Consider the following 12,223-nt stretch of genomic DNA (forward strand, 5'->3'; position numbering starts at 1 on the left):
CTTACAATTTTTTATGGGTGTGAATATTTTAGAATTTTCTATATATAGTTGTCTGCAAATAAAAGACTGTTTCACTCATTCTTTTTCAATGTGGGTGTCTTTCACTTCTTTTTCTTGCTTGATTACACTGGTTACAACCTCCAGTATAACATTAAATAGAAGTGGTGAGAGTGAATATCTTTGTCTTATACCTTATTTTATCTGTCTTCATTAAGTATGATGTTAGCTGTTGGTTTTTGCAGATGCCTTTGATCAGGCTGAAGAGGTTCCCTTCTATTCCAGGTTTGTTGAATTTTATCATGAGAGATGTCAGATTTTTATAAAACACTTTGTCTATTGCAGTGATCATGTGGTTTTTCCTTTTATTAATATGGTGAGTGATATTAATTTTATTTTCAGATGTTAAACCACCTTTGCATTACTGGAATAAATCCTAATTGTGGTATATAATCTTTTTTATACGCTGCTGGATTCCGTTGGCTATGTTTTGTTGGAGATTTTTGGAATTATATTCATGAGATACTGGTTTTCTTTACTTGTGATGTCTTTTCCTGGCTTTGGTATCAGAGCCTCACAGAAGGAGATGGGAAATACTCCCTCCTTCTCTACTTTGTAGAAGAGTTTATGAAGGATTGGTATTGTTTCTTCCTTAAATATTTTTCACAGAAATCACCAGTAAAGCCATCTGGGCCTGAGTTTCTCTTTGTGGACAGATTTTTAAGTACTTATTCGATTTTTTTTTTTACTATTCAGATTCCCTATTTTTTTAAGTCAGTTTCAGTATTTTGGGTCCTTTTTGTCTGAATACAAATTGTTCCTTAACATAAAATTGTTCATATTATTCCTTTACAATCCTTTTTTTTTTGGATAGTGAGTTCGTCTTTCATTCTTCATTTTGCTATCTTTTTTTCATCATCTAGCTAACAGTTTGTCAATTTTGTTGATCTTTTCAAAGAATCAATTTTTTATTTTGATTTTCTCTATTGTTTCTGTCTTCTATTTCTTTTTCATTCTTATTTCCTTCTTTCTTTTTGCTTTGGGTTTAATATGCTTATTCTTCCCCAGTGCCTATGCCCCTCTAGTTTCTTAAGTGGAATCTTAGGTTATTGACTAGAGATCTCCTTTTTATTTTTTCTTTCCCAATATAGGTTTTTATAGCTATACATTTCCCTCTAAGTACTGCTTTCGCTTCATCCCACACATCCTGATGTGTTTTTATTTTCATTTAGCTCAAAATATTTTGATTTCCCTTGTCATTTCTTTTTTGACCCATGGGCTATTTAGAAAGTCCTTTGGTTTAATTCCAAGTATTTGTAGATTTCTCAAATTTCCTTCTGCCTTTGATTTCTAATTCTATTGTGGTAGGAAAAATGTTTTGTATGATTTTAATCCTTTTAATTTTATGGACATTTGTTCCATGGTCTACCCTGAATAATATTTCATTTATGCCTAAAAATAATGTCTATTGTGTTAAGTGTTCTATAGATGACATTTATATAATATATGACATTTATATTAATATATATTAATTTATATTAATATAATATATAATAATATAATATAGATGACATTGATAAGGTTGTTTAAATCTTTTCTATCTTTATTGATCAGGGCTATCTTTTAAAAGATTGTCACGCTGATATAATCCTCTTGTGGCTTTCCACTGATTTTAGAATATCTAGGTTTCTTTCCACCCTTGCCTATCTCTATGCATTCATCATGTAACACTCTTCACTTTGCTCAACTTAATTAACAAGCTAAAACTACCTTTGTATCCTTTTATTGATATCAAGACCTATTACAAAGACATAATTAAGATAGTGTGGTATTGGTGCATGGATAAATAAGCTGACCTATGGAATAGAACAGAGTTCAGAAACAAACCCACACATGTATGATCACCTTATACATCAAAAAGGTAAAAAAACAGTGGTATAGGGGAAACAAGATGGTTTTTATCAAGAAGTGGTGCTGGGAGAGCTAAAAATCCATAAAGGAAAACTTCTACCTTAAACCCTAGCTCACATTATTAACAAAAAAATCAGTATGATTCAGATTTAAAAGTAAAAGGTAAAACAAAAAAGATTTTGAAGAAAACATAGGACACATTCATGATCTCAGAATAGACAAATATTTCTTAAGCAAAATATGCCAACTATGAAAGAGAACACTGGTATACTGTATTAAAATTAACAGCTTATTTTCATATGTATTATATGTATATTTCATATAGTCTCACAACATAATACATTCAACAAATGACATGTATCCGAAATTGATATATTTTTGAAAACCACAAGACAATACAAAAGATAGTCCATCGAACAGAAAAGTGGGCAAGAACCTGAACAGATATTTAAAAAGAGGATAATCAAAAGGCAAGAATTATATGAAAAGTGAAATGAAATCTGATTAATAATCAGTGAAAACTAAAGCCACAGTGAGATACCACCACATGCCTGTCAGAATAAAATGACAAAGATTGACACTACCAAGTGTGGGGCAATTGGAACTTTTGAAAACTGTTTGGCAGTATCCAGTAAACTGAATATAATGTACATAATGGGACCCTGTAATTACAATGCTAGGCAGAAATGAGTACCTATGTGTACCAAAATTCATGTACTAGAATATTTGAGGCAGTACTATCAATAATAGTTCCGAACCTGGGAATGAACCAAACATCCATTGGATAAATATGTGGTTTATTTACACAATGGAGTACTATACAGACAGAAGGAACCACATATAAATACATGCAACAGAAATCTTACAAACATAATGTAGAGCAAATAAGCCAGATATAAGAGAATACATACTATTTGATTCCATTTATATGATGTCCAAAAACAGACGAATCTACTCTATGTTCTTAGAAGTCAGATAGTGGTTATGCTTGGGGAGGTAGTACCTGGAAGGGAACATGAGGGGCCATCTGGGTTGGTGGTAACAGTTTGTTGATTTAAGTGATGACTGTATTTGTGTTCCATTTGTGAAAAATCGACTAGTATATGTTACATTTCATTTAAATATCTTAAAACAAAATGATTTGCCTCTGCTTAATCAACTCAGACTGAAGAAGTGATTCCTTCTCTTGACCTCTCCCTTTGGCTACACTCTCACACTTATGCTACCACCTCCTGCCACTTCCAAATGATGAGGGTGGGAAAAGAACCATCCCCCATTCCCTAACATGCAGACTAAACTAGATTTGCTACAGGGCTGGTTGCTAAAGGAGCAAGTCTACCAAAATATGAAGTCCAAGTTGATCTTTGCCCTCCTGCCTGTTGATTATTCACTTTTTACCCTCCTCCCCTAGGACACTCAAATGCTCTTCTGCTCTCTCTGCCCCAAATCCTCTTACTCAGGATAAATGCTCCTCTCAGGGAACATTTAAATATCAAAGGTTTGAACCAAAAGGTTGGAGCACCAACCAGTTAACATTTCAAGTTGTGGGTAGTGCACGGGTGAGAAGTCATCTGGGTCTTTGTAACACCCCTGGAGATTGGGGTGCAGGCTGGACTTGAGGAATATGGGTGTTCAAATCTTGGCTCTGCCTTGGGCAAATTTGTACCTTCTCTGTGCCTCAGTTTCATTATTAAAATAGGGATTAGTGCTTACTTCAAATCATTATTAGAATCAGAATGAATTAACACATATAAAAGATTTAGAAAAATAACTGACCCAATAAATGTTAGTTGTCAACTTGGCTTTAGCCAAGGTATGCTGTCCCCAAGCATGGCTTGGGATGAATCTAGAGTTGAGGGCTTTGGGGTTAACCCAAAAATCTCCCCAAACTGAGGAGGGCATTCCTTGGGCATCCCACACTTGCTTAGTACTGCAGTGAGGAGCAGGTACCCATGCTTCAGGGCTACATGGGAGCAGAGGAGAAATTGAGAACGTGAAGAGCTGGCTGTCCCCCCAGGCAAGTCACGTATATCTATAAATAAATAAGTGTAGGAGCTTCTGCACTGACTGCCTTCAAGGAATCAGGAATGTTGCTCTGTCAGAGGGTGAGAAATGAGGTGTGTAGTTCTGACATAACAGCATCTAGGGAGGTGGTGATTCCATATACCTATGCTTCCTATTTGACTAAAGGGCCAGTAAACACCACAGGCATTTTAGTACAACTTTTATTTAGGGCCCTGGGTTCTGGATCTGGCCTTTACTTTGAAGATGCAGAAGCGTTGGCAGTGACTGGCTCACAATACATACAAAGCCTGAGGTAGACAACAAAAAGTCAGTTTATCACAATGCAAAATAATAATCAGTAGGTAGAATATTCACACTGGCATTTCCTCTTAGGCAGACCTACAGAAGAAGCCAAATCTTCAGTAGAAGGATACTTGAAGATCTACCAAAAAATAACTTAGTTGCAATAAACAGGCCAAAGAACACATCCCCAGAAGAACTAATGAGACTGGAAATCTGGACCTCCAATAGTGGACAATGCTTTTTCTGCATCTCCACTGCTGACCAACATTGCACCCTGTCTCATAGCCCGTCACTTGGTACACCTCTGCTCTGATGCCTATCAGTGCTATCATAATTTAAATAGCAATCACATTTCCTCAATTTCCAAGTTTGGGGATCAGGGAGGCTAGGAAACTCTGTACTGGTAATCTACCTTTCAGACTCATCATGCATACTACTTAACAGAAGTCAAATTTCTTTGGGGAGTAACACTGGAACCAGAGGCTTGGTGGGAACTGGAAGAGCAATCATTACCCGCAGATGGCTATAGTGTACAGGTTAGGACCCCTTCGTGTTGGATGCAGCTGGAAATGGTCAGTTTGTCTCCCTGAACACTGTGGCTACACAGTACCTCTCCTTTAGTGTATTCTAGGCCCAAAGACTTCAACCTGAATATTCTTGTTATGCCAAAATCCAGCCATGTTCCCTGACCAATCCTCCCAATCCTTAGGTTGTGTCCTCTCACAAATGGCTGGTTTGATCATTTCTTTCATCCTTGGAGGACAAATTGGAGTGCCTGTAGTCACTCCCACAACTACTCACACATCACTGACCTGACAGTGAAGAGCCATGTCCTCTTCATAAGTTACAAGTCTTGAATGGAAAATCCCCAAACTTTCAGACTGTGGGTATGGGGGGGGGGGGGGGGGGGCGGTGCTAAGTCCTCCCAGCTTTTACCTTGGTGATGGGAGATGATGGGCAGGATCCACCTTTTCTTAACAGTTATCCCTGAGTCACTGCCCAGACACTTAGCTGCAGCAGGAACGCATCAGGGAATGGGGGGAAGAGCAGAGGCAGCCATGAGACCAACAAAGCTCAGGGGGAAGGGAAACACTAGAACTCTGCATCCTCCTGGTATGGCTCTGCAAGCCTCCTGCACACACAACAGCTTACTTGCTCAGACTGAAGAGATCTGCTCAATACACTCGTGTTTTCTTTGCTCCTTTCTACCCCTTCAGTGAAGGCTCCAGGGACTCCACCTTCCTTTTCTGCTTTGTATCACCACCAAACACTCCATCCTTCAGTGGGATCCTAAAGAGCAGGAGGCTAAAAACGTCTTATTACTTGCTTAGAATTAACTAAGACCATTAAATGAAAATGATGATAGGAAATGATAAAGAAGCTTTACATCCTCTATCGAACTATCAAAACATTTTCTGGTACCTGCCCCAGAATTAAAATGAACCTGGATATGTACACTAAGAGCTCACCATCCCTACCTCCCCAGCACCATTACAAAAACTTTGTTAGTTAATGGCAGCCACCACAGTCAGAAGTACTATTATTTATTTCTCCAAATAACTTATGGCAAACCACCACATAAGGCAAAAAGACTTCATTTTTGTAAACCGGTAACAGTTTGGAGGTTGACAGATTGCACAAGGAACAGAAATTAGGTAACCCGTGTTCTCTTGTTAAAAGGTCTGTTACTCCAACACCATGAATAATCTACATATATAAACAAATTAAGAAACTTTACCTTTTAAACAAGTACTCTGGATAGTTATAGAAAGTAATGTCTTTAGACCTATGCATTAAACAAATGATTTTTAAAAGAATACGCAATAATTGCTCTGCTTTGTTCTCTGTAAGTTTTTCACTACATCTAAACACTGGCAAGTTTTTTAAACAGTGATGTAAAGTAAAGACAACAGTTCACCTAGGTGTCTGTTGGAAGAGGAGTCAAGCAAGAAGCCAGGGCTGAAAATAGTAACAGTTCTGAAACAGCAATGCAAATTCTGAATGATGATGAGATGCTGGACCCTACTGTGCAAAGTACAACGTTGTAATAGAAGAACCGGTACTGCTTCTCTCTGGGCTGAAGGGGAGTAACAAATCTATACAACACACAGTGCCAGTATCCTCTCTGACATCAGGGAGAATTAATCTGAAGTCTGCTTGTCCGTTCCCTTTAGTCACATCCTCCTATTGCAGTTTCATACGTAAGTCTGAGGAAAATGTGCAACAGATTCACATGGGACAGGTTCATTAAATTTTGAGAAAAACAGCTACGGCATTTTTGTTAAATGAAGAAAGGGAAATGTGTCTAAATACATTCTTGATAACAAGAAGCATTAATTGTTATGGAAGGAAATTCTTAAGATAAAGCCCCTAAAGTCCAAAACAATTTTATGCTGGCATCTAAAACGTTCCAACCAGTTCCAGAATTAGATCGTATTAGCAAACAGTTAGTATTTACAGTGAAATGTAATAACTGGCTACAATTCTAGGTAAATAACTTTATGACCATCTACAATTTTGTTTTAAACTTGTAACTTTAGCGATGTATACTGAACATATTCAGTTGTACAGAACACAATCCATTTAATCTTGAAAAACACTATATATCAGAACAGAAATGAGCACACACTCCCGGCAAACCAGTATGCTCCCTCATCAATTCTACAACTACAATAAATTTAATACTATAAACAAACATTAAACAAATCAGAGCACTGTGGAAAGGGTCCAGCAGCTTTAACAAGTCATATTATAATTTTTATGCGCTAATAGAGTAGAGAGGCAAATGGAATTCTTAGAACATTACTTAAAAATAGACTTTTAAAGACAAAGGTCCCAACTCATTCTTATATACACACACAAAAGTTCATCTGTCACAGACAGCAAATGTTGAATTTATACACTGGAGTTTCCGGCAGCATCCTGCACATTTAGACTAATTAAAACAAACAAACAAACAGGAAGTTGTCAAATCTAGGATGGATCACGCAAATCTGTACAAGACAGGCCACAGCTGTCCTGGGGCTACTGTATATGTGCTCACTGCTGCTTCTCAAATGCAAAGACCAAGTAAATACCTAAAAAGAAAGTAATAGAAATTTGAGTTTGGTTTCTCATATTGTCATGCTAAACAGTACAATTTTAGTCCTGTTCATAATTTGGGGAAAATTCTCAAGCTTCTGAAGGGAAAAATCCCATTATTTCTAAGGGTCCTCAATTATTTTGAGTCATATGTAGGTAGCTATGGGATTACATCTGTTTACCTGAAAACATATATCCACTTACTATAATAGTGACATTACAGCTCTTGAGAAAACCAATTCAACAGTTCTAAACACCTCTAAAAACAGTTTGAGATAAGAAAAATTAAAAGTATAAAACCAAGAAAATTAAAATTAAAAAATCTTATAACTTAATTCTTTCTATCTGGAACGAGATGGGTAGGATAGCTGCACTACCTCGAGGACTTCTGGCAGTGACTCTCTAGGTTTTCTATTCAAAAAAACACTAGTAAGAATTATAAGGAACATACTATAAGGAACATACATGGCGTGCATGTTAAAATTCATCCACCTACCCAATTATTGTGTTGTAGGGCCTGATAAGGAAAGTGAGCCAAAAGCTATGTAGCTTTTGCTACATAACTGATAATTAAGATATTGATAACTGATGCTTAGAGATATTTATCTGGCCCAACAGTGATATTCCAGCCCCAAGAATACTCTCCTCTAAATATGGTTTCCTGATTTGGCACGTGTTTACTCAAAGACACCTAAGTGCATCTACGGTTCCTCATTCTGGATCACAGTGAAGTTCAAATCTGTTATATCTTCTAAGATACCAGTAGATTTTATGGTGAGCAAACATCTAAAAAAAGAAAAATCCTCAAAACATCACAAGGATGCTCAGGGCATACACTAGGACACTCAGCCAGCAAGTCAAGATAGTAGGCCATGTACCTTGGTGTCCTCCCTTCATGAGTTAACTTCTGAACAGGGTACAGATGAATGACTACAGACCATGTAAAAACCTCCTGATCCTCTAGCTTTTTACTCAAGCTGTCCAGGAGTACCACACCAGTCCTTCCAAGTGCTACTTTGGCAATACTATTCTCTGTTTCTTATCTACTAGTTCCTAATTTCTTTTAGGAGAAATGAAATATTGGGGCACCTGGGTGGCTCAGTCAGTTAAGCATCTGACTTCAGCGCAGGTCATCATCTCATGGCTTATGAATTCAAGCCCCACATCGGCTATCAACACAGAGCCCACTTTGGATCCTCTGTCTCCCGCCCTCTGCCCCTCCTCTGCTCATTCTCTCTTTCAAAATAAATAAACTTAGAAAGAAATTAAATACTGCTGGCAACACAGTATAAAGATAGACAGAGAATAGTCAGGGTCATAGCAACACATCAGATTCCTCCAGAAGACAAGGAAGCAAAGCAGTCTAAGATATCTGTAAGTGTATCACAGGACTTAGGAGCAGGCAGTGTTATTTAGCTTGTCCCACACTCCAAGTGATCTGTCTCCAGTCCTACCCACCCCAAACACACTGGTACCTACGGCAGACAATCCAGCAATCTTGACCTTCCCTAAATCTAAGGTCATTTAAAATCACTCAGATGCAGTGTCTGACTTCAGATCGACAATTAATAACTTTCTTTCCTCTCTAAAATGCCTTCTGTGTAGGCATTTCACTTGGAATTTAAAGAAATAAATCCTGAACCACTTATAAAAGCAATTAAGCAACAATTCTCTACTTTATTTTCACATTTAAAGAATCTTCTAGAGGAGCAACAGGTTCTTGTAATAGGAGTTTAATTAGATGAGGAGAAGTTTGAAGTACAGCTTCTACTTATCAGACTGTGACTCCAGCCCACAAATCCTCCAGTTTAGAATAGTGTAATTCATGAAAGACCACACTGATCCTGACATGCTAGAGTTTGGCTGCAATGTGGCCACTGCTCCTTTCCTACTGCTTTTCACATCTCTAACCTATCTCTCCCTCCACTGTCTGGGGGCATCTAATTCTTCATCTGCAAGCTATCACTAAAGTCCACACTGAGGTACAGAAACACAGTTCTAAACTATACCTAGTACCACCATCGCATTTGACCAAAGTTTTCCTTACATCATACTTTAGGACTGGCAGGATGTCTAAGATACCTAAGTCTCCACTTTGGGAAAAGTAATGAAATGTACAGGTTTAGGCACACATTTCTCAGTCTGATGGTCCTATAATCCCATTTCCACTAAGGGCACCAATATTCCGAGACAAACAGGCTCAACATGTTGGCTCTATTTGTATTTCTTCCTTTTCCTCTCTCTCCAATTCAGCAAGTCCTAAGAAAAATCCCTTCACAAAGGCTTCCATGAGGCCATGGGTACAAGTATGAATCAGTTGGGTTAGCTCTGTGACCTCAGGTAAGTTATTTAAGTGCTTTCTTATCTGTGAAAAGGAGATATTAGTGAGACTAGTTTACCCTTAAAGTTGTGAGGATTAAATAAGTTACAACATATGAAAAGGCTCCAGTCATGCTTGAGCACATGTTAAATATTCAATTATACCAACTATTATTACTTCCCAGATTTTACTACTTTTCCTTAGGCTCTCCTACAGCTATTTTCCCTATTATAGAAACTTCAGCACTTAAAACAGTTTGCCTAGCACTGCATTTATTTGTGTCTGTTTCTTTCATTAGATTGTAAACATCTGGGAAGTAGAGACTGCAACTGTTTACTTTGTTTATCCCCCAAAGCCCTTTCACAGAACTTTATGTAAGTTAATACTCAACATTTACCAAATAGATTGTCTCTGATTACCACTTATGCCTTCAACATAATCAACAAATACTTAAATGAACAGTGGGAACTACCTTTTATGTCCTCAGGACAGCTACATTAGGGTATTATCATCTTAACACGGAGGCCCTGGGTGATGCTTTCTCAGCATCCATTTGCTGAAGAACCACGGACTTCACAGATTTGTCAGGCCTCTGACTTCTCTTCCAAAGACAGGTATCTCACTTCAGAATGTCTTTGTACCAGGCCCTTCCCAATCACACATCCCTCTAAAATATCCTGCTCATTGCTACTTCACTAAATGTTCTAGTACTTATTAATTATGCCTTTGTAGTCAACATCAGAGTGGCTAGAAACAAAATACATGGAAGTGTTCCATAAGCCAAAATTTCCAAAGAAATCTGAGGTAAAAACAGCAAATACAGATGCCTATGTAGTAACAATTAGGTAATGAAAATGTTTAAGAATGTTAAGGGTGCCTGGGTGGTCAGTCGGTTAAGCGACTGACTCTTGGTTTTAGCTCAGGTCATGATCTCATGGCTTTGCAGGTTGGAGCCCTGCACCAGGCTTTCAGCACACAGCCTGACTGGGATTCTCTCTCTCCTCTTTCTCTGCCCCTTCCTCACTCATGCTGTCTCTCTCATAATAAATAAAATAAACTTTAAAAAAAAAAAAGAATGCTCATGAAAGTTTATGTTAAGGAATGCCCTGCATATATTTTCTCTTGGCACTAAATAGCTGTGCAAGAAAAAGTGAGTTAGACACATACAGGGATTCTGTGTAAACATAAAACACACACACATACTAACGTATATCAAAAAATTCCAAAGTTTTCAAATTTTAACAATCACTCTGAAACAATCTTTGTAAATCTACACTGATGATATACTCACTTGTGGCTTCCCACTCTGACTTACTTAAGGTTCCCTAAAATTAAAAAAAAAAAAAAAGAAAGAACATTTTAGATTGAATATGGAAGTACATAAACATGTATTTTTCAACAATGGACAGAAGTGCCCAAACAACCCTAGTTCGCTATAAATATAAGTTGACCCTTGAACGACACAAGCTTGAACTGTGCAGATATACTTATATGTGGACTTTTTCAATAAATGCCATACTGTAAACATGTTTTCCTTATGATTTTTAAATAACATTTTTTCTCTAGCTTACATTACTATAAGAATATAGTATACAATACATATACAAAATACGTATTAACTGATCATGTTACTGGTAAGGCTTATGGTCAACAGTTGGCTATTGTTAGTTACATTTTGGGGAATCAAAAGTTATAGGCTTACTTCTGACTGCATGGGGAGTCAGCAACCCAACCCTCACATTGTTCAAGGGTCAACTGTATACATAATTTACTTTTAATATTACTGTGATCTAAATATATCAAAAAAGTCAATGAGACTTTAATGTTATCCTCTCAATTGTGCTCTCCTGCCTAATTCTCTAAACTACCGATTCTCAACCAAAGGGTGAATCTGTGTAAAGAGGGTATTCGTGTGTGTGTATAATTGGAAAAAGCATCAATTTTATATTTTTAACGTGGAAAATGAAAACATTAAAAAGCCTCTCTTGAACATCCAATAGCATTGTAGGAAGAAATAAGATTTTTGTGTTTTTACAAAGGAATCACAACATACATATCATACAAAAGAAATAAATTATATTTTAAAGTTACTAAAATACTAAAAAACACATTGATATAGTAATATATGTGCTACTTTGTCCATGTCCTTAGACTAACAAGATAGAGTAGCCATTCCAGTAATTAATGTGATTTTGAAGAAGTGATAAATGTAAACAATAGTCTAAGATTTCAGCAGAAATGTGTTATGAAAATATCTGTAATTTCTATTGATGACAATCACAGCTATATCTAATACCACTGTGGTACTGTTACATTCTTAATTAAAGAAATGTGAGCTTGCATGCAGAAGTCATTGAAAATGGAGATGTAATTTTTCTCCATCAAAGTTCATGAGCCCCTGAATTTTACCTCCGGAACACAGTGAGTCAGCAGTGCCCAGGTTAAGATATAATGATATAGCAAGGAACTCTCCAACCAAGCTTACAACTTTCTCCCCATCCTTACTGCCTCAGAAATAGGACTCAGTTCTCAGTACTGAAATACATTTTATTTTATATTCTATGCCTATAAAAAGGGGAAACAGACTAACAGGTATCTGATTTGTAA

The 12,223-nt window shown here is 37.0% G+C and overlaps 1 protein-coding gene across 7 annotated transcripts in view; it reads right to left on the reverse strand.

Moving 5' to 3' along the window:
* RNMT (RNA guanine-7 methyltransferase) overlaps positions 1-12,223 on the reverse strand; it is a 58,311-nt gene that overhangs the window by 20,320 nt on the left and 25,768 nt on the right. For 6 of the 7 annotated variants that reach the window (XR_006210222.1, XR_006210224.1, XR_006210223.1 and 3 more), the window contains exon 10: positions 10,908-10,941. Coding sequence is in view for 3 of the 7 variants with exons in the window: in XM_042963201.1 (XP_042819135.1) it covers positions 10,908-10,941 (34 nt within the window). In the remaining 4 variants the exon portion in view is untranslated. Of the gene's footprint in view, positions 1-2,688; positions 7,293-10,907; positions 10,942-12,223 lie in introns of those variants that run through there. The other variant, XM_007085880.3, reaches the window with a different exon arrangement.

This window comes from Panthera tigris, chromosome D3 (assembly GCF_018350195.1).
Source record: "Panthera tigris isolate Pti1 chromosome D3, P.tigris_Pti1_mat1.1, whole genome shotgun sequence".
Classification (NCBI taxonomy): Eukaryota; Metazoa; Chordata; class Mammalia; order Carnivora; family Felidae; genus Panthera; species Panthera tigris.